The following is a 23,483-nucleotide window of genomic DNA, read 5'->3' as shown; positions in this document are numbered from 1 at the left end:
GATTTACTAGTGTGGTGGGGCTTAATTGAAGACAATGACCTCTGCAACCCATTTCAACTTCAAATCAATACCAGCAGAGCAGCTTGGTCACCATTTAGGCTCAGTGACTTGAAGCTGGCTGTGGTTTATCCAGCTGACAGGATATAAGGTCTGATGACTGTGTCCGAACAAAAGCATGGGAACGCCGCTAAGACAATCACATTTTGCTTCAAAGAAAAGTCTGAAAAAAAGGTAGTTGTTCTTGCAAGTGTTAAGAAAGATGTGTTTTGGTCTGGCACACAAGTTCAGACTCCATGTGTGGGTGAGAGAATTCCTTCTCTGACCACCAAATTTCATTTTTCAATTGGAGCTTGTTCGCTGCGTTGCTAACCAGTCCGACCAGCTCCTCTCACACCTCAGTGTGCCAGTACAAAATACCCAACTCCTACATGCTCAGCCTCACATCAGTCACGTACACGAACAGTCAAAAATGTGATTGTTCTTATCTGAGTGTCAAAGTGACAGAGGTGGCTCCAAGTCTTTTATTCTGAAAAACATATTTTGGTCTCTGCTGTTACTGATATTATCTGTTTTTTTTGTTTTGTTGTTGTTGTTGTTTATTCTGGACTTAAATCTGTATCTGAGTGCAACTGCTGCATCAACACAAAGTGAAAAAAGAAAGAATCCTGACTGTGATTCTCAGTCTGAAGCGCAGGTTTAATATTTCCTCAGTTTTAGCTGTCATTTTGCTCTTCTGACCCAAAGTAACCACAGTTTTTTTACAGGAACTAAATGCAATAACACACGCAGACACTAATGTAAAGCTTGTGTTACTTCGATAGGCTAAATTTGACATGATCTGACATTTTTTTAATGTGATCAACACAAAAGTATATATATACACAAATATAAGTGAGAATATAGTTTACTTATAATATTTTTATAAGTCATTAAAGTCATAAAAAAAAGTAACTTGGTATACAGATAAGACAATAGATACCCTGTCAGGATTAACTGCTCTCAGGAAATGAGGTCATTTACATAGTTTACAGCCTTTGCTTTCCCATAAGAGGCGTGACTTGATTGTAAACACAAAAAACAAAAGTGCAACAAAGGGTGATACTTTATTTACAAAAATGAAATATCACAAATGTAGTGTTTATAACCAGCTCCACTCCTGTGACAAAGCATTTATCACAAACAGACATTTGCGTTACTCTTTCTCGTTGCGATGAGGCTACAGTCACACTTTACAAACATCATGCCAAAGTTCTGAATCTGGGCATCAAAAAAGCATGAATATAGGAAAATGCTCTCCCATAAAACACCCAAAAAGCAACAAACACACTTTAAACAGAATCCATTAGTCAAAATTGTCAAAGCCTTGTTAACTCACACATGATATTACTACACTGGTACTGCAGTAAGAGACAAGGATCAAAGATAAATGCAATAATTCAAAAGCAAACAGCGCCCCCTCTGTTGAGTGTGGGTACACAGGTGTGATTATGCACAGGATTTTTTTTTTTTTTTAAATTCAATTTATTTGATGCCAGGTAATCAAAACAGACGTTCTTCTTAACTACAGCTGTAGGTAAACACTACAGCATAACTACAGCGTGATTCTTTTTGGCAATGAAATACAGCTGACGCTGACCGCAGCAGGGTGATGTCTGACCAGACATCCTGCATAGTAAACTGGAGGAGGACAGCTCAAATTAATCGGAGAAGAAATGCAAAGTCAAGGTAATAAAGCACTTGGTATAATGTGTATAATACAGCTCGGGAAATAAGAGAGATACACAAGTTCATTTTGGATGCTGCGGTAATCCATTCAGCTCTCACCACTGCTGCTAAAATGTTACCGGCCTTTTTTTCTTTTGCCTGTCTACTTTCATTTCATCATAACACCACTATTAAAAATCCAATCTGTCATGGCTGGAGCTGATGTGTATGAAGTAGCAACCTGTATGAAAAAAGGAAGGAAATCTGTCACAAATCCTGTTTTATCAGCGGAGATCATCCACACATGACACCTGGAAGCAAAGACAGCTGTGCTTCCCTCGTCATTTAAAAAATGCTATGGTGATGGCAAAGCAAAGATGCATGTACTAAATAGAGCATAAAAAAACTAACTAAAAGCGTGCACACATGGCCACGAGGGTTTGATATTTCCCTTTTCAAGACACCACTACTACACAAAGTGTGGTTCATCATATACCCAGTACTCTCCTGAATCTTTTGTTAATTGTTGCTTAAGTTGGGTGTTTTAGAATATTTAAAAATGCCTTTAGTTAGGGCCAGTAAGAAATGAGTAAATTGACATTCATACAAAGTTTGGTTATTTTCGACACTGCCTGTAAAATGGACGGCATTGAAAAAACATGAAATACAATCAATTGAGCTAAAAATGATTTTTAAAATTCTTGATGTGTCTCATGAATGTGCAGCTGCAGGTAGGATTTGCAGGATTATCCCTGGTGACTCCGAGGTTTCGGGTAGAGGGGACTTATAAAAAATCCCAGAGGAAGCGGTGAATAGGAACAACTCTCAAAAACTCTTGACACGTCTTGATAAATCTGGGTTACATGATACAAGAGCTGTGGTCAGCAGTGTGTGGCAGGGAGCTTAGCTGAGGCTGAGTGAAACGCCGGCTTATTTTTGGTGGCTGATGGGACGGTTGTAGTGGAGAACAATCACACTGATCAGCTTCTGAGGATGCTGTGGTTACAGACCTGCAGCAGACAGAAACACACTTTGTAAATGAGCACTGAAAACCCTTTCTAATTGTTGTTCACACACACATTGTTGTGCACGCACACATTCACACAGCGAACACACTCTGGTGGCTACATCAGGGGCAACTCGGGGTTTAGCATCTCGGCCAAGGATACTTCAGCATGTGGACTGGAGGAGTCGGGGATCAATCTACCGACCAGCAGACGACCTGCTCCACCACCAGATCTTCAGCTACTGTTTAACCAGTGTGGATTACAGTGCAAATACAGGACACAGTGGGTTCAGACATCTAAATGCTATTGTAAGAAAATCAAGTCTAAATTAGCGTACATAAGACTGACTGTCCTGCAAAAGCCATTTCTCAGGTCAATGAGGTAAAATTAACTATGATTTTTAGTATCATTTGAAATGTAAACGGTTACATAAAAAGCACACCTTGCAAGAGCTAAAATGTAGCCTCAAAGTACTAGCGGTAGGCTAAACCTTTCATATGCTTTGAAATGTCAAAAACAAAAAAGGTGATGGTTGTAGCCTCTTCAAGCACTCCCATTGTGTGGATCTCATCATTTTGAAGCTTTCTGAAGAAGGACAATCATGAAAAGGCAGTACTTCCTTAAAAAAATAAATTGAAATGGCAGCAAAACAAAATCATGGCCATAAAGATGCCAATATACTGCCCCGCACAATGAATGTGTCTCCAGCCAGCCATCCATGTGGTAATTAATGAAAAGCAGGCCAGCATTACACCTAATGTGTAGCCACAGTGACAGCAAAGAGGATTCAATAGACATAGATCAGCGAGAGTGCAGATCGCCTGCACTCCAACTACGATGTGCACAAAGGATCTCTTATGTCCCGCACGCATTACTCTTAGTTCATATCCCGACTCCACTGGGCCAGTAGGGTTATGGCTCTCCAGGGACCAGAGAAAGATTACTGTGCTCACTCTCTCACACTGAATCCATTCACTGGAATTACCACATCGACTCAGCTGCACTTGCACATGCAGTACAGAACACACACACTCAGTGAAACTTCTTACCATTTAGAAGTATCAGATGTGGTCATTTGTCTTCAGTGAGAAGGACAAGAACACAGGCTACAGAAGAAAAACAAAACACATCAGAGTCAGTCCACATGGCTGATGTGCACAACACACTGCTTATGTAATCTGTTACCTTATGATCTCCCATACAGACATTAGGACCCATTGTGTTGTAAACAACACTCTTCTCACCATCGTCTCTCTGAAAAGAAGAATGAACTTGAAGATCATTTATATGTAAACATAACGAACAGATTCTTCTTAAATTATATTAAGTTAAATGTTGAGTATCACATTTGTGTGGGCTGGATTATGTTCATAGTAGATTTACATCACATTACATATTAAGGGTTATACAGTATGTGTGCACGAATGTAAAACCGTGTCCAGGTAAATACTTTTTTAAATTGGCAGTGTGAGTGAAGTGTCGTGTAGTATTAAAAAATTTGTGTGTCCTCTAACATCCTGTGTGCTGATTTATTTGTAAAAGTCTTAATTTTCTAGTAAAATCAGAAGAAAGTGACGTCCATGCTCTGCTTGCATGCTGTGCCAACGGTGTGTAAGACCAGCCAACATTATTTTAGAACCAGAGCCCACTAACTTCAACTAACGACCATCTCCCACACAACACAGACTCCATCACAAACAAGACAAGAAAGAGAAGTATGCGAAGCCCGTTGTCTAATGACTTGTGATTAACAACTTCTTATGCAATGAAGATGTAGTTTTACACCAAAGTTAATCCTCAATTTCAAAATATGATCCAGAACAATCCCAAAAACTCAGGAGGACTTTTACAGACTTTGGCTCACAGACTTCTACAGGAAAAGAAGTCTTTTTGCAAACACAGGTATCACCATCTGTTAGCTAACATTAGCTTTCCTGCAAAAACAGACAAACTGCAAGCTACATATTGTAGCGAAACACTATCTTAAATAGATAATGCTAGCTAATTTTTTTAAACCCCTAGAACTGCTCTGGCTGATAAATTAACCCGTCACTATCAGCAAAGGTTTACGAACTAACCAGAGTCAGAGTCATGCAGCATAATTGGTTAACCTTAAAATGTTGCTAACTAATGCTACTGCTAAAACACATTGACTAGAAATGTTGGCTGGCTAGCTTGCCAAAGTGCTTCCTTAACACGTCATGCTAACTCACGTATTATATCAAATTGTGTTCTTGTCATCATGAAATGATGTGATTGTGCAAAGACTCACCCTGTGGATTAAATCTTGGGCTGTATGTGACATAAGGATGCGATCACACCAGGCAGGACAGCGAGTGTTCATGTACTGGGTTGGTTTAGCATGCTCTTCACTGTATGGGTAGCTGAGCACAAGACAAGAGGGGAACAAATTCTTAAAGCATGAAAAGTAAATGGCAGAAATTTGCAGCAAGTAGCAGAGTTACAGACCTTGGTGGAAACTTGATGTCTTCTTCCCTAATAACATCATCGAAGGCTGCAACTTCTTTGTCATACTTCAAAAGCTGAGCGACAGAAGCCATTATGGTTACAAATGACTACAAACGTCAACACATGAAAAACAAGCATGATGTGAGCGAGTGCAGATTTAACATGGGGGATAATTTGGGTTACTGCTACTAATGTTTCTCCCTTTTTGTGTTTACTGCGCTGTCATTTCTTTGAAGTATTCCTGCTGATGGAATCTAAAATCTAATCTAATCTAAAATCTCTGAAGACAGGTCAAACTAAGTTTCCCTTGAGTTTCTCAGTAGTGCAACTGATGATATCTTTATGGGTGAAAGGTGAGCTTGTGTTCTTACTGCTCTGCCATTGTCCTCTCTGAAAACCGCCTGGTGCAGGTAGGCGAAAAGCTTCTCCTCAATTCGAAGCAGAACCTAGAGGTGAAAAGGAGGCAGAGAAAGTAACTTTTGAAGCAGATAATTCTGCCTTTTCTTTTTTTAAACGAGATTCTCTCGTTTCAATCACCTGGTGGTCGTTATCCTTTTCTTCATATATGATTCTCTGCACTTCGTTACTGCTGTCCTTCTTCACCATCTGCACATCGGCAGCAGTGGACAAATCCTGGTCAAAAAACACAAACGAGAGGGTTTATGTCAAAATTACAGACTGGTACATGATTGCAACACTTGAACTTTGGGGAAAATGAATGCTCTTGCATACCTGGACCAGACTAAGTGTATCCAGACGGAAGTTGAAATCTCCAAACACAAAGAAAGGCAGCACAGTTTGCCGACTGTCTGATATCCTGGAAAAATAAAAATACTACCTTAAGCCATAACACAGGGTTTTAATTCTTAATCCCAATGTACTTTGTATGTGTGGAAATTCTCATACATGTTTCTCTTGATTCTGTTAAAATGCTAATTCACTGGATAAGAGGAGCTACATGATAGCACATTTTGAATATTATGTTTTCATACAGTAGCGTGCAGCTGCTAGTCTCACCTGCTGATGACATATCTGAGAGCGTTATTGCGGTTGGCTGAGTAAATGGAAGGACTGGAGTTGCAGGCAATGAGGTTAGAGGCATCATGGAACAGATGGACATTTACCAGGTCTAGACCTCTGTGAAAACACCCCCGACACACACAGGCAAAAGAAGGTGAGTTGTGGCAGATGGAGGGGAAAAAAACAGGAAACAATCCGATAACTCCAAAGCCTGACATCAGATAGGTGTGTATGTGAGTCTGTGTGTGAAATAACAGGTGTCTTTACAGGAGCTTTCTTATCAATGAGCACACTTGGGTTAATGTTCAGTCTACAAACAAGTGCAGTTCACTGGCTCCTTTTCTTAGGCTGTCACCAGAAAGCAATTAATGAGCATCTCACAAATGAGCTGTGTTGACTCACAGTATGATGCTGTGGTACATTAGATTTTGAGCTCCTGTTGTTCCAGTCCCAAGGTAACAACACAGCAGAGCAAATACTGACTACTACTATGAAATTAAAACCCTGCTCACCATCCTATAACATGCCGAGTCTAAGCTCCCAACAGAGCACCACATTAAATTAATTATTTATATTCTGTGAGTGTAACCAGTGAAGTAAAGAGGACATTTTTGTCAAAACAAAACCCAGAAGATATTAATAACTGGATGATAAGAAACCACAAGGTCATCGGAGCAGCTGAATGTGAGCCTCACTGTTTGTTTTATATCAGCTTTGATAGATCAAAGTAGGTTTTAAATGTCCTCTTAGATGTTTACTGAGTAAAATTTTATTTGCTTGTCTTCAAGGAACTACAATATTTGACCTTCAGTTTACTGAGGGATGCCGAAGCATGCTTTAAAAACAAGTATGACATAGTGGCTAACAGTTGCTTTAACTCCAGCAGTTATGGTTCCATATTGTAGGAGCTTAAACATACTGATACCAAATACTGTAAAAGATGGACAAAGCCAATGTGGACATACCAAATATGATTTAATAACATTTTTTTTAAATTATTATCAAAGGTTAGGTCCTATCAGTGAAATGTATACCCAGCCCTCTGATGTGATGTCTTATCTGAACATTGACCCATGGGACATTTTTTTATTTATTTAACTTTGACAGTCAGTCAAGGACTTTGGGCTCATAACAATCTTTTACGCTGCTTTTCCAATCTTTTAAAAACAGGCTACATATTTGTTCCCAAGGGTGTTTTTATTGTCAATGTATTTTTCCAAAAACGTCACCAAACAGCCACACATGAAAGTGTGTTCAACCCTGCTGGTGCATCACGGTGAAGGTGAGTGTTTGTTACGTACTGGTTGTGTATAATCCAGCGGGTCCTCATGAAGCCCTTTCTGGACCACTTGAACTGCAACAGAGGAAAAACTGGAGTGAGTCACTAAACAGCAGTGAGCTGTGTCTTTAAAGGGCTAAATTGATAATTATTGATTCTTGCACATAATTTGTCTCATCACCCTGTCAGAGCAGGCAGACGGCCCCCCGAAAGCCCCAGTAGACTCATTTGTCCCAACATCTCCTTTGGCCCATGTTTGCCCCTCCTGACAGGCATACTCAGATGCACAGTCATGCATACATACTCACATCAGGCCAGAAATTCTTTGGGAATTTTTCTTTCTCCACGGTGGTGACCCTGTCCAGAGAGCCCATATACCTGTTCTTTTCCAGCACTGCTTTAAAATTCTTAACTGTGAGAGGCAGAGCCAAGGAGGTGACATGTAAAAGAGTGAGAAAACATGCAAACAGCAATCAATAAACTGGTGTTAACCTCATCAGAGGGGCATACATGATGAGCAAATCTATAAGCGGGCCATTAGACTGTGTTCGGCGAACAACAATCGTTTCGGGCCACGCAGCGAGTGGCAGCTTCGGGATGTTTATGGTCCTTCCATAAGCTTTTCTGAGGAGCTTTTTCACATCTAACGTGACTGGACTATGCAACAGCAAAATAGCCGCTCCACTTTAAATTCGAGTTCTTTGCAAATAGGAGACGTAGCCTTCAAACTGCCAGCACAGTTTGCCAGAGAAATGTCCAACAATTAAACACCGACAAGGATTTTGCAACAGCACAACCGACTGCACCAAAGGAGGGAGGATTCTATCAAAACAATGCATTGAGTAATAACCATTGGTGCGTTCCAACACGTTGTTTGGAAAATAAACTAAATTTAGCACAACATGATGAATGATGAAATAGGAAATCCATGTAAGCGTTGTGTTTTTTTTACCATGAAAGTCATACTGTTGTATATTTTTCAGTGTCTTGTGGATGAAGTACATGCTCCCCAAAGCCTGTGGATAGAAAAGATATAGCAGTTACAATCAGTTTTAGGTAAACCACTTCAAAAAAATCATAGTGAAACTGGACTTTTAATCGTTCTGCAGAGGCTTTTGGTTTCATTGATCCTCTTCAAAGAAAGCAAGAACACATGGTATGCTTTGTGCATTGGGAATGTATGACACAGTGCATTGTTACTCTCCAAAGAGATGGCAAACTTTAAGTAATAAAGTATTTCCAAGAGGACGTATAACTGCACAGCACATCCACGCGCTGCTTCTGAGACACGCACACTTCAGTACCCAATCATCCCTGACGTGGGGCTGACAATTTTTAATGTACTAACTGCCTGCTCCACTGATCTGATTAATCGCGGCCCGTGAAATCAATAAAGACAGAAAATTAAAACCATTTAAAAGGTATTAAGCAGTGAGCCCGCTGTCTGCCAACACCGCTGCTGCAAACTGGGAGCTGAAGAAAAATCAGCCGGCACTCAAGAGGGCTCAGGGCGTGACAGACCGCGGTGACAGACACCCCCCAAACACACACACACACAAATCCAGCCGCTACATGAGAAATTTCTCCCTGAAGAATTCATTTATCTTCAGTGCCAAAGTTGTCCACAATAAATAAAATTAGATATGTCTCCGTGTTTGTCTGCGAACTGCAGTTGGTGACCAACTTGTCTGAATGAAGATTTAAGCAATGAGTTATTTAACCGAGTCTGAAATTGTCCTTAACTTGTATAGCAGCTTGTAGACTCAGGAAGGAAGTCAGATCCCACTGAAGTTATGTTGGCACTTTTTTCACAAAATTGGGACATTAGAAATGTACTCTAACAATTCATAAAACACGAGATGGCCAACCCTTTTCGCTTTGTTTATGCTAGATTAGTAACAATGTTATATACTGTAAAGTATGTGCACACACGTCGGCGCACACAGAGGCACATTTCCCTCCTCGTTTTCCTCCACATACTCTGCCAAACACCTATCTTCATCAATCAGGTTTGTGCACAGTTTAATAAAAAAATATTGACTTACAAGTGATTTTTTATCAAAACACCATTTGTACTGGGAATTCATGCAAGTCTTCCCCCTCTGCTTCTGCAACCCCTCTGAAAAGAGAACCCACCACCCCTCCCCAAATTCTCTCATGGCCGTATAACTGATGATCGCAGCCAAGGGGAAACAAATTGAAAATCAATGCAGGTGGCACCGACGAAATGAGCATGAGGCATTAGGTGGGGTGGGGTGGCTGCAACCCTCCCAGGGCAAACAGCGGGGGGTGCAAACACTCAAGTGCAGAGGAAACTTAGTCCCGGCTGTCTTCTGCCCCCAACACACTTTATTTATTGTGTACAAATAGGCTGGGATCAATAGTTTTAATCTAGAGTTAAATGTATTGACTTTGGCCTGTCTCTACTCTCACCTGGCCATTGAGTTTCCCCTTTTTTACTTCACGCACCTTCAGTCTACAGATGCAGCCATTGACCCCTACTGTCAAATGTTCAGCGTGAGGGTATCACCTGGGAGGAGTGTGGGTTAATACTTTAAAAAACACTCTACTGTGCAAAAGTCTTGAGCTGACTGTCCTTTCTTTCCGTTTTGCTAAGAAAGCGGGAAAAAGGCACTGCGATTTATTGAAAAATGTGCAAACATGCATGGAAAAAACAGGTTGAACAATTCAAACAGCTTGAAAGTGAATATTTGGTGTGAGCGCCTCTATTCTTCAGTACAGCCTGAACTCTCTTAGACAAGCTTTCTTGTGTTTTTTTTTTTTTTAGGTAGTTTTCAGGAATAGTTTTTCAGGCTTCTTGAAGGACATTCAAAGCTCTTCTTTGGATGTTGGCTGCCTTTTGTTTTGCTCTCTGTCAAGATGATCTCACACTGCTTCAGTAATGCAGAAGCCCAAAATCTGTCCAATACCACTGGCCAAAATGCAGTTCCAGCCTCCCCCTGGTTTACAGATGCAGTAGACACTCACTGTCGTTCTTCTCTCCTGACCTCTGTACATACTGACATATCCATTTGAAGCAAGGTAAGGTCTTTACCTTACAATATATGGGCTTTGAGGCAACTCTTGTTGTGATTTAGAGCTATATAAATAACATTAAATGATTTGACTTTCAGATGCTGTTGATCTGCTGTATATAGATTTTTTGCCTGACTCTTCAGTTTCCTCTCTACAAAGTATGCCGAGACATGTTTTTGGCTCATAGCTTTTTCGGACTCAACTTGTTGATACAAAAATAGAAACAAATAGTAGGATTGCAACAGGCTGCTAGTAACAAAGTGCCTAAAGTTACAATTTAAAACTGGTTCTTTGCTAAGCTGTCCATAACACGGGCTTATCCCTTGAATTTCATGGCTTTTTAAAATCTTGAATGATTCATAGGCGAGTGTTAAGAAGCGTAACAAAAAAACAAAACAAAAACATTGCCCTGACTGGCCTGAAAATAAGCAAAAAAGCAGCCAGTGGTTAAAGAAAAACTTTAAAAGCTCGTCAGAAAACCTGGGGAACTATTGCTCAAACAACTTTTAAAAAATTACAAGAAAGTCTGGTTCCTCGAAAGTGAAATAAAAAAAATGAGGGGTGAGTCACAACTTTTGCACTTCCAGCTAGGGGCAAAATTTCTAGGAAACTAATACTGTTGAACCAGTTAAGAGCCACTGTGAACTTTAAGAAATCATTTTCATTACTTTCTAAGAAAGATATTAAAAACTTGTTTGTATTACATGAGGACAATAAAAACGAAGGTGCATACAGAAAACGTCTTTCATAAAAGGTGTGGACGATGAGGCTTAATCTGTGACTGAACAGCATTCCAGCGAAAGACCAAGGATTCAGCTCATGACATTAAGAAATGCCGGGAGCAGCATGAGATTTAACAGACCTGTCTTTAAGAGCACCTCCTCTCCCTGTGCTCATATTGCGCAACAGCTTTAGCGCTGTTTTGTGCTTCATCTTTGAGATCAATGTCACTTACACAAGGCTGTTGTTTTGCACATCTAACATTCTGCAGTGAACTGAAAACTGACTCCAGCTAGGAAGTACTACTATAGTATGTTCAGATTTCAGCAGATTTTATTTGCAATGTCCTGATCTTTAACATGATGATCAGAATAACAGTTAGACTCACAGAAAAGTCTGTTTGGGCAGTCTGTGGCAACCAGTGTTGGTCAAGTTACTTGAAAATAGTAATTAGTTAATAATGACTAAGTACTTGTCCAAGAAAGCAATCCTGTTACTTTACTGGTTACTTATTTTCAATAGTAATTAGTTACTTTATTACTTAGTTACTTTTAAAAAACATGACACACAACCTGAATATGTAATAACACAATAGACCTTTTCACCCTAATTCTATTTTTTCTGCATAATCCATCATGTAAAATTGAATCAAATGAAAAAGTCTCTTTTAAAGATTGTTTTAATCCTTTAATTTCATGCACATTGCATCAAGCAAAAATGCAATTATATGCAACTGTCTTTAACATTTAAACCTATTTTCTGCATATTGCAGCATAGACACTAAAATAATGTTTTGTGTTTACACTCACACTTTTAAATAGATGCCAGTAAAACACAGCAAAAAATAAATAAAATCAAAGATTGCAATGCAATCTGGAGTCAGTAAGCACGTTTTTTGTTTCACTCTCAGAAACTTCTGATTTTCCCCAGCAGAGTGCATTGAATGCATCCACTTATCATTGTGCATTAACATGTAAGAGAACTCCATCTAGTGGAAACACACAGCAACTACTCTGTATGAAACGTTTTTGTGTTTCTTACCGTGAAGCTATCTTCTACTTTGAACTGGTTGTCCACATAAATGCAAGACCTGTCAAAGTCTTTCATTTCTTCACTGGACTCGAGGGTCCTGGTAACAGCAGAGCAAAAAAGTATGATCACTGCACTGGAGGTTTCTTTGTATACAGATCTAACGAACTAAGAGTCTTCTGACTACAACTATACAACCATCAATTAATGTTATGTTTTTAAATAAAGATGTAATGACTTGACTGGTTCTCGCTTCTTGAATGACATCAAACCGTAGATGGTTTTCATTTTTTTGACACATTATAAGGAACTGTTTAATTGACAACAATGAATCAATGGAAATGGCGAAATGCATTATAATCAGCATATTAATCCTACCAGAAGAAGTTTTCTGCATGGCCCATGTTTAACATGTAGTCCTTTCCTCCAACCTCCTGGAAGTGCAGGGCAATGAACTGTGGCTTGTAGCTCTGGATAGTCTGTTATAAAGCAAAGCAAACAGTCTCAGTGCAACGTACATGCTTACACTAAAGAGCACTGAGGGGTGTAGAAGGTCAATAATGATTGTTACAGGATGAAGGCAACTGTCCTTTAGAGAAGGGCTGGTAATGCTATCAGTTTAAGTACTGGATTGCACCGATGACGCACATGCATGCACACGGCTGAGTTGTAGTTCCTTCCGTAAATCTATGTAACCACATCAGACTGACTTCATGAAACCATATGTCTCTCACATCTCTTACTGCCTATCCCTCTTCATCTGCTATACATCATCATCCTCACATGTCGCTGCTTGAAGGATGTAATTTCTTAACATAAAACCTCTTCGAAACATTAGCGTTTTCCACAGAATGTTCCTGCAAATGTTTCATAATATAATCCAGTTTAAAAAATTAAAGATTTCTCTCTAGGGAAGACTCTTAATTTGAAATACAAGATACACAAAGTATGTCCAATGTGTGGGCAATGCAAATCAATCAGCACATCTTAAATATTTGACCATTCAGTTTGTCTCGATTGGTCTTTTAATTGTGATTTTTGAATTTCAACACTACATTTATGAATGGAGGCCAGGTGAAGGTTTACTATTACTGACTATCGGTGTTAGTCCTTCTGCAGATATGTTATCAGTATTTACAACTGTATAATAGAACAGTGGACAGAACCAACACAGGTTTCGCTTCCTAGAAGTGGCCATACTCCCCACAAAAAACCCCCCAAAAACATGAAATATCACATTCTGAAATCTGTAATATTATTATTGCAACATGCAGAAGCTCAGCTTACCTTGTACAGTTGTTTTAACCATTCACTTTGAATTTCACCGACCTATGAAATGTAAAAACATACAAACAAACATATATATATATATAATTTGGGCTCAGATCAACACATTTTTTCAGTACATCTGGAAATCAGAATTTTTTTCATAGGTTTTTTATTTGTAGGTGTCAAAAATGGACAATATTTACTTTCCCGTTTTCATCATCTATGAGAACATGATGTCCCTATTTAAATTTCACAGATCGTGAGGCTAAAGGCAGCAGAGGTTAACCAATTTGCAGTGAAGAAGAAGAAACTCATAACACTGACAACACAATAGATATTTAATTCATGTTTTTTCCTTTTAAATGTTATTTTCTCCCTCACTTGCACAGATATAATCATATAACACTGCTATTGCAATGTCTCAATTATCACAGTGCCATGATAACAGTATTATTGTGGACAATTATGTATGTATGATATTATGATATTATTATGTAAGTATGAGATCATCTGAAACAAATGTACAAATTATGTTCTCCTTCATTTCTGTCAAACAAAGCTGTATGAAACGTTTCCAGCTGTTAGTATCGTGGTTGCTAGGCAACCTGGGCAGCGCGACAGAGGCTAGACCGTCCCATTTCACAAGCCTACAAGCCTCGCACTTCCGGCCTCAGCGGTCTTTGAGTACGTATTTTATGCCTGTTTTATTTTCTCTTTTTAAATATTTTTATGACTTGTAATCTTATGTTCAGCACTTTGTGAATCTGTCTTGAAAGGTGCTGTATAAATAAAAATTTATTTATTTATTTATTTATTTACGCGGCCCTTGAGGACCGTTAAGGCTGCAGACCCTGAATTGGGATACAGCCTGTCGCTACCCGATCCGTACCAGAAACCCGATCGGTACCCCGCATGCGCAAATCTTACGTCAATTCCTCTCTTTGCCAACATTGCGACATTCAATATATTTGAATGATACGTTTAGCGCCCAGTTAGCACCTAGCATTTCTCAACAGCTCTGCCTCCTTTTCGACTACCGGGACATTTAAACAATGGATAATCCGTATACAAACAAATTCATGCTTTTCTCCTCAACAGAGAGCATTCCCCGATTGAACAACAGCGCCGTAAAATAAGAAGAATGGCGCCTAATTACAGAGTTAATAATACAGACTTTGTAATGTGTCATGTAAAGATTCATGAGCCAGATGAAGTGTTTACTGACAATTGACAGTGATAGCGGTTAGAGCAGGGCGATATGGCCAAAAATATTTATCACGATATATATATGAAAATTTGCGATAACGATATAACTGACGATATAATTGATGGGAGACAAAATACAACTCCACAACATTACTAGCGCAAAAAGACAACCTTCCATTTATTTTCACTTAAACAAGAAGCTGGTTTTTATGTACATTAAAGCTTTATAAAAATGTAACAGTGCAAATGCAAATTCCTTGCTGAAAGTATAACCAAAAGGCATTTCCAGTAGAAATGGGCTGACATATCCTGAGCATAACCATGTATAATATCCACTGAAGTTAAAAAGAGGTGCTTTGCAACATTAAACTGCAGTGTGCAGTACGTATTTTTCAGACCATAAGGTGCACGGGATTATAAGGAACATTAAGCGAATCAAAGCAGTCAGATAAATCAAACTTTATTAAACTCATTCTTCTTGCTTCCTCCACTTCTGTACCATTGATTCATTAATGTTGAATTCTTTGGCAGCTGCTCTATTCCCATGTTGTTGCAGTATAACTAACCTCGTATCGTGGATGGATCATCTCAGTTGTTATCCTGACTGAAGTTTGGTCCGTTTACAGCATCCTGCCATGCGATTGCATTTGTCTCTAACCATGAAGAACCTTCACGTTAACTTTTATAAGTGGAAAAGTGTTAGTGTTCGTCCTCCAGCTTCACTGTTTATGTTATGCTAACATAGCTGTGTCGCTAGCGATCACGTAGCACATCATTATATACCAGCTAGCCCAACTTCAGTAACCCTACAAACGTCACTACTGTTTAGTTTCCTGTCTTCATTTATGTTGGAAGTGATAGCAGAGCTGTACGTTTGAATTTTTTCAGAAATCTCTCAGTCAGAACATGCTATATCATGCTTAGGTAACTAGCGAAACTAGCGAGCTAACTTCCGCTAGCTTCCTGCTAACTTCTAACTCCGTTAAATGTAATAAGTTTTGTTTTCATGGATGCCTGGAAGTTAAACTTTATAGTTACACCTGGTAAAGCAGCAATGCTGATTGTTTTATTAAAGATGAAAGAATTTAGACAGTTTTTAACTCTCAGTGATGCTGCAGTGTTGTTTGACCTGAAGCATACAGAGTTTAGGACCCAGATTACTCCCAGATTTAAGAGCATCTTAGTCCGACAAATATGACAATAACAACGGCCGCTTGCATGTTCTGCAAAAAATGTGCTTTGTTGTGTATCTGACGGACAAACACCAAACCAGTTCCACATCACGGAAGTTGCACCATTTTTACAAACCAATTCTGGTTCACCTGTTTCACTCAACAATCGGCCATGTGCGTATGAAAACAAAGGCACTGCGCATGCGCGTTTTACTCCCATTCTATCGCGATATTTCATTTTCCTATCGTTGCCTAACATTATACCGGTATTACCGTGAACGGTATAATATGGCCCAGCCCTAATAGCGGACATCATCATCATTATTCCAATCAATCCTCTCCACACAGACAAGCATAAACACACTCAACTATCACTAAATCAAATTTAACACACGTTTGTAATGACGCTAATTCAGTTTACAATAGGGTTCATTCGCTTGGTGAGCAGGTGGCAGTATCCTCGTACACTGGGGAGTAAACTGCCATTAAACGAACAGAAGAAGAAAACCCCTGCACATGCGCGGTACGGATCGGGTAGACCCGATTTGTACGGTCCGCACAGTTTTTTTTTCGTTTTTGTCTACATTATACTGAAATGTTTCATTATTGGAAACATTTTAAGAGATACTTGTTATTCTTAACATCTTCTCTGACCCGTAACTATCGTAAAACGCTTCGACCGAAAGTAGACACCGTTCGCGCATGCGGGGTACCGATCGGGTTTCCGGTACGGATCGGGTAGTGACACAGTCGGGTTATTGTCTCCCCAGAAACATTTCCGTTGTGTTTTGTGTGCTTTTGCAGCATTTTTCTTTTTGCAGGTGTTTTTCTTTTTGCAGGTGTTTTTCTTTTTGCAGCATTTTTCTTTTTGCAGGTGTTTTTCTTTTTGCAGCATTTTTCTTTTTGCAAGTGTTTTCTGAAGTTGCATTCCATTTGGCCTCTCAGGGCCACCGTATCATTCCCCTGCGTCATGACCCAATCTGGGCTGTCAGACAGATGGCCTCACATTTGACTGTAGAATACTTTTGCATACAGTAGAGTTCATTGCTCAATCACTGCAAGTCCCCCAACAACCTCTGGCTGCAAAAGAATCCCAAATCATCATCCCTCCACCGCCGTGCATGACAACTTGTATGAGGTCTTTGCTGATACGCTGTGTTTGGTTTTTGTCAAATGCGCAGCTGTGGATGGCGAAACATCTTCATTTTGGTCTGGTCTTTCTTAAGGACATTGGTTGAGAAATCTTGTGGTTTGATGAGATGCAAATTTGCAAACCAAAGTTGTGCTGCCATGTTTTTGTCAGAGAGGTTTTCTCCTGGCAACACAAACAAACCGTACTTGTTCAGTCTTTTTTTAATTGTACTGTCATGAATTTTAACATTTAACATTCTAACTGAGGCTTGTAGAATCTGAAACCTAAGAATCTTAGGTTTTTATTTGCAATTTCATTGCATTTCATTTCAAGATCATGGCTGGTGTCTTTCTGTCTTTGTTAACATATGCCAGAACATCTTCTTTTATAAAGGTGCTCACACTTGCTGATGATCAGTTAATCAAGTTCATTTAGTTAGCAGCACCTGGCAGCTACTTCCCTACTTAATTGCTATGGAAGCAGTAAGGGTACACTTAATTTTAAATATACTGCTTTACATTTTGCAGTCAAGAAAATGTCACAGACTTCTGTTAGAATAAACTAATTATTTATTTTATACAATTATTTTTTCTTTATTTTACTGCTATGTATGACTCTAACAGGGCACTTGGTTCACAATAGTTTATATTTCATGTGCCAGATTAGTCGTACAGTCCATGGCCTGATCTATCTAGCATATAAGGTGTGTGTTATATGTTTTTTTTAAACCCATTGACTTAATGTTGCAAATGCTCATTTCATCGTCCTATGAAAAAACAATTATGCCCGAAAGATTGCGATTATTGATCAAATATGATACTGAGTGAAAGAAAGAAAGATATATGGACAATCTCTCTAGGGGACAACAGAAGTCCCCTACAGAGAAATGTATGGAAACATGCACAGAGCTACAAGTACAAATTGAAGTAAAAAAATAAGTGACTAGTAAATGTGACAGAAATGGTCAAATTCTTTTTAATGCTTAAGAGTTACATAACTTGCAGCTTCAAATATTCCACCTAATTCTTACATGGAGTCCATAAATGATGATCAAATGATGATGTATTTTTGCTCATTTATGCTGCCCAACAGAAGGGACATAAGGACAGAAGTAGAAACCTCAGATTAATGCAAAACAAAGAAAAGCTTCTGTATTTAAAATTGCACTGCCATATCAGCTAATGGATAATCAGCTCAAATGGAAGTCAGGAAGTCATCTCAAACTCTGAGCAGGTTAACATAAACATTAGGGATTTCCTGGAAACATTATCCTGTGCCATGTACAAGTACAGCTGCACCTGTTGCAGTCCAGCCAACATCAGCTTGTCATCTATGAAGGTCTGTCTTTTTTCATAGACAGTTGATATTCAGGTTTAATAGTAAAATGTTACTCAAAAAAGTCAGCAGATAAGCCTTATACACAGCTAAAGAAGCCAAACAGGTTCAGTGCTTCCAGGTTTAGAAAAGCAGGCAGATATTTTAGATGCTACATGTGAGGTGCTGTACCCTGACAATACTGATCCACCCATCTCATCAAATAAAATTCTGTTTTCATCCCATGATTTTGTTGTTGCTGTTTAAGGTCATGTTTTGTTAACTTGTATAGCTAGTAGCTGGTACTACCAGGTAAAACAGTTGTTTCTTTTGCCACAATCTTCAGTCTTGTAGTTCATCAATTGATACCAACTTTGATCATGTACTTTCTTACAGTGACACTACTGGATTTACAGCCCAGAGTAGGCGCAGAGTAATATGCAGTCTCCTGCAAGGCCATTTTTTTCCCTAGCACCTGAGAAATGACTTTGCATAGTGCATTTGCATGCCAGGGATAACAGCGACTCAGCCATTGTGACCGATAGGACTCCTCTCACGTCAGCCTTGCTCCAAACACTCTGTCCACCAGCTGTAATACATTTGCATTTAGTTGACATACTTTTAATTTATACTTTCTATAGACGTGACAACGTTAAAAACTGGATGAGGCAAACTTACAACAACCAGTTGGACACTTTATTTTTTCTTTCTGACCAGAGCAATAAGCAAACTGTCAGACAGCAGGCATAGTAGAAATTAAACTCTTTTCTTTGTCTATTGTTGTAATCTGCACTGCAGCACTTGTGTGAAGCTGTGGTCTTTTTAAATGTGCTATAGAAATACATTTTGATTGATTGATTGATTGATTGATTGATTGATTGATTGATTGATTGATTGATTGATTGATTGATTGATTGATTGATTGATTGAATTAAACAGGCTGATTAAGTTGATTGGTCTTGTCACAGAGTGGTGACCACATCCCGTCCTATGTCAGCTGGGAATGACTGAAAATGAAGGCATTTGTTTTTATACAAGGGAAAATATATAAATAAGTATATATTTAGTCATTACACAAGCTCAGTAATAAACATGGTAGCCAAGATGGCAGTAAATATCGGTGAGAGTTTAATGTCTCATATGCTGAGCTGCTCTAACAGGACACTCAGCCAGCCCAGAACTGCAAAGGAAAAGGATTTACTCTGTCTTGTGCTGCAGGTCCTGCTCTCACCCAAAAGTTGGGTGAATAATTTAGGAATGTTTGTTTATAGAAATGAGAGGGCTTAACTTAAGTAAGTGGAAAAGTTCAAGTCCACCGCGGAAGATATTCATCTGTTTACATATCTCCCACAATGGGACCTGACATGTTTTCATTGGAGCAAGGTCTGGCAACCGGAAACGGGTCCTGAGCCAAATTTCCATGAGTCTAAGAGCTCTCCTCCCTGAAAGTTAAGCAAAGCCGAGGTAAAACAGAGAAAGAGCTGGAGCCCGTTGGGACAGTTAAATTACAGTTTAAATTATTTAATCTTGTGTTTAAAATGGTAGTTTTACTGTATGTTTTTGGACACATGCAAAAAAGTGAGACTGGGCTGTTACAGACTCATAGAGCTACCATGGCGCTCTAAATCTCCGCAGTTTTACAAGGCTGCTATAAACTGACTACTGAATACAAAACAAACACACTTTCCCAGTAGTGACATCATAAGCACTGATTTTACACCTGGGATTGATGAGAAATAGTATGGTTGCAATCTGAGAGGCAGCAACTTCATTACCCTCATAGAGGATCTGGAGGACTCCTGCAAAGGCACAGCTACCTTTGCAGACTGAGAGGATGCCAAGGATGTTAACTCAAATGAGTTAACATCCTTGGCAATAAATCAACTTCTGCACTAAATCTGTTATAAACTTTATGTAACCTGCAATCCTCTATTAAACCTTTGCTGACCTTAGTTTACTTTGGAATGAGTTATGCCCAACACTCAATGCAACTTGATGTTTTGTTCTGTGAATTATGCACTGCATTGTGTATGCATCTGTGTGTATGGAGATCATTAGGTTTGTACATGTGTGTGCACAGATGCTGAGCTGATCATTATCAAACAGCATCAAAAGTTTACAAAGTTTTCCAGCATGTAAATTGCACAGTATTGTGTTGGTGGTGGTGTTTTTGTTTTTTCTCGTTCACCTGTTTACACTGCACTCTTGTTGTTTATTTTATTTTTTATAGGAAAAGGGCAATTTGTTACTTCATGTCAACATGACGAGGGTTAAAGAGGTCTATTCACTATTTATTATCAGTATGAATGTATAATTGAATTGCAAGCATAACTGTAAACGGAAAAAAAAAAACACTTCTGAATGACAACATTTATTTGACCTGTGTGTTGTTATTGTTCATGTCTGGGTGTTGCAGACAGGTTCAGAAGGATTTGGTAAACGGTAAAAGGACTGGTTCTTATAGGACTGGTAGATATAACTACTTTATCTGAGCACTCAAAGTAGCTTCCCTCATTAAGAAAAGCACGCTCTTTCTATCTAAAATTCACACCCCGATGGATGTATCGGAGAGCAAATTGAGGTTAGCGTCTTGCCAAGGATGCTTGGCATGCAGACTGGAATTGAACCACCACCTTTCACGATTTGTAGGTGACCTGCTCTACCACCTGAGGTGCAGCCACCCGTTCCAGTCTGGCACGTGACGCGTCCAACAGGTAGCTTGTCTAATTATGAGTCAACTTTGACTGTTTCCTTTTAATTAACAGTATCTGCTGCTGACAGCTGACAAGGAAACATTGCTTGGTAACTTGAAAGCGTCTCATTACGAGGCAAATGTACGTCAATTACCGAAAAGCCCCAACAACAAACAAAAAAAACATAAAGCACCAGAAGAGCTCAGCTCACTGCTTACATCCTTATACCTATGATGTAAGCTAGCAATGTAGCCGATTCAATATTAAAAAAAAAAAAAAAAACTTGCCTCCTACCCTACACCCTCCTACCGGCTTACTTAAGCCTATTAGCGTTTATATAATCCTCTGACTGTACCTTAAGTATGGTGTGACTTTAATTGTGATGCCGTTCTACTTACATTGTCAAAGAGTGAGCCGACGTTTGCGGTGACAAGCAGCACACCGGTGAACGTTTCCATGTTAACGACGCGAGCAGTCCCGAGGAAACTCCGTAGTAGCAGCAGCAGCGTCGCCAGTGATGCTCATGCAGGCCTGCGATCAACTCTGCAGGAGCTTACCGAGGCTTATAATGTGTGTGAGTGTCTGAGAGAGAATCTGAGTCGCGACTAGCAGCTATCCCTCACGGACGCCTTCCCGCTTCTGGTCCAAATCGTTTGCTGATAGCGGGCTTCGGTGTCGCACGGTTAACGTACGCCTGCAGAGAGGCGCTCGTCTTCATCATCGTCGTGGAGTCAGGGAGCAGGTAACAAGTTTGTGTAACTGCCCGTTCAGACGTGTGGATTTCCGCCTCCTCGGGATTAATTGGACTAGTAGGTTCTTAAGGGCTTCTTAAGCTGCCTGGACTGGGCATCTGTTGCTGACAAACCCTCGGAGAGCCTTCTGAAAGCGGGCGGTGTTGCGTTATGAACTCCTGGCGCTCCGCCCATTTGCTCCGATCGCTGCTGGTTTGCTGTATTCAATAAAATACAATACAAGTTTATCAGTGATAAGCCAACCAGCACTCAATAATAAAATCACCTGGAGGTAATCTCACAGCATTTGAATGTCACAGAAACCTTTACATACATACATACATGACTTGCTGTACAAAACAGCTAGCTTTTACCGCAACCACTCCTGAACCACACTAAGCATTACATTATTACAACAATGCTTTGTGAGGTGTTATAACCTAACATGTAATTTATAGACCACATAAAGTTTTTGTTGTTGAAAAAAAAAAAGACCTGAAAGGATTTTAAACTCGCAAATCAGCGTACCACAGTCTCGTTGTCTAAAGACACAAAACAGGAAGTTAGTGATCTTCTCCCTGTGTAGCACTTCTTTTCACTTGGGGCAGGTTGCTTTTCTTCAGCGCACAATCAAATTATATAACAGGTATATCTTGCCTTAATCTCACTTCCCCTTAGCTGTATGATCAGTGATTATACCCTGCTGCTATCACCATTAACTACACTGTAATGTGCAGTCCTGTGCCAACAGATGCATGACTTCCACTTTAGTCATTTTTCTTTAGAAAACCCGCCTTCTCCAGTATCTTTTCATCACCACAGCAGCATAACAACATTTCCCCATCCTTAGTTTCCAGTGGAGCCAGAAGCTATAAAAGACTTATTTGGAGTCGATGGATGTGTGCCATGTGGCAGGGTTGGATTCTGGCACTCCGTAATGTTGTTAGTGAGCTACTCAACCAAGGCATGGGTTACACAATCGAAAGCCGCTGTCTGCTTCCTCTTTCTCCTCCTCCTCCAAGCACTGTGTGCTTTATTTACCCGCATCAACGAATCCACTTGAAGCTATCGCAATCAAATGGTTTGGAAGGACGCCTCATTGAAAGGAGGAAGAAGTGGTTTATTGCAGCCATGGATTCTTGGATGAGGCAGTGCAGTATGAAAGTTTTCAGACCTTGTGGTTGTTGTTCATCTCTGTCTCACTTCCACAGTGCGTCTTTGTCCTGTCTTCCTCCCCTCATGGCAGATGGCTGTCCTCCCCTAAGCCTTGTCCTGCTAGAGGTTTCTTCCTGTTAAAAGGGGGATTTTCATTCCCACTGACACCAAGTTCTTCTTTTTAAGGGGGCACAATGTAAAGTGCTTTGAGGCGACTGTTGTGGTGATTTATAAATAAAACTGAACTGTCAAGTTTTCCACATTTTGTCAAGTTCCAATAATCTCAAATTCGATTCTGTCCTCCTGGTGCCAACCAGCATTTTACTGCACAGCTTCTGCTGCTCTTCTTCACAGGTATCTTTAACCTTTGCCCTTTTCAGTTCTCCATCCGTATGAAAGAGCTTGAATTCGTAAACAATGTAGCCACACATGTTCTAATGATTAGTTTCTACCCAAGCGATTAAAATGTAAACAATATAAACTTTATCATAAATAGCAATACTGCAATAAATTCTTATTCTTTAAAAAAGGGCAACCAAATGGTACG

The 23,483-nt window shown here is 39.6% G+C and overlaps 1 protein-coding gene across 3 annotated transcripts; it reads right to left on the bottom strand.

Annotated features, from left to right (window-relative positions):
• Nucleotides 1–1,497: 1,497 nt before the first annotated feature.
• On the bottom strand, nucleotides 1,498–23,071 carry LOC308403796 (inositol polyphosphate-5-phosphatase A-like). 3 transcript variants are annotated; one of them, XM_080893545.1, is made up of 17 exons: nucleotides 22,956–23,071; nucleotides 21,449–21,999; nucleotides 13,552–13,593; nucleotides 12,643–12,743; nucleotides 12,277–12,364; nucleotides 8,432–8,495; nucleotides 7,788–7,891; nucleotides 7,502–7,554; nucleotides 6,198–6,317; nucleotides 5,913–5,997; nucleotides 5,718–5,813; nucleotides 5,552–5,626; nucleotides 5,181–5,254; nucleotides 4,984–5,095; nucleotides 3,897–3,965; nucleotides 3,761–3,817; nucleotides 1,498–2,714 (listed from the first exon to the last, which is right to left on the bottom strand). In XM_080893545.1, exons 2-16 carry the CDS (start codon nucleotides 21,506–21,508, stop codon nucleotides 3,773–3,775), a joined length of 1,188 nt encoding a protein of 395 aa, XP_080749671.1. In that variant the 5' UTR covers nucleotides 21,509–21,999; nucleotides 22,956–23,071; the 3' UTR covers nucleotides 1,498–2,714; nucleotides 3,761–3,772. The 3 variants fall into 3 exon arrangements, with proteins under 3 accessions (XP_080749671.1, XP_080749670.1, XP_080749672.1); XM_080893544.1 differs by having other exon boundaries at nucleotides 22,823–23,011; XM_080893546.1 differs by lacking the exon at nucleotides 22,956–23,071 and adding an exon at nucleotides 22,310–22,714.
• Between the last annotated feature and the right edge of the window lie 412 nt (nucleotides 23,072–23,483).

Source organism: Rhamphochromis sp. 'chilingali' (genome assembly GCF_963969265.1).
Source record: "Rhamphochromis sp. 'chilingali' genome assembly, chromosome: 10".
Taxonomy (NCBI): domain Eukaryota; kingdom Metazoa; phylum Chordata; class Actinopteri; order Cichliformes; family Cichlidae; genus Rhamphochromis; species Rhamphochromis sp. 'chilingali'.
The sequence above is the reverse complement of the archived record's forward strand: the minus strand, read 5'-3'. Positions and strand labels throughout refer to the sequence as shown.

Excerpts from the sequence above, each read along its gene's own strand:
- LOC308403796 (XM_080893545.1), bottom strand. The coding sequence starts at position 21,508 with ATGGAAACGTTCACCGGTGTGCTGCTTGTCACCGCAAACGTCGGCTCA. Across the intron at positions 13,594-21,448 it reads TCGGCTCACTCTTTGACAAT|GTCGGTGAAATTCAAAGTGA; the intron begins GTAAGTAGAACG and ends TACATTTCATAG. Across the intron at positions 12,365-12,642 it reads CATGCAGAAAACTTCTTCTG|GACCCTCGAGTCCAGTGAAG; the intron begins GTAGGATTAATA and ends TGCTGTTACCAG.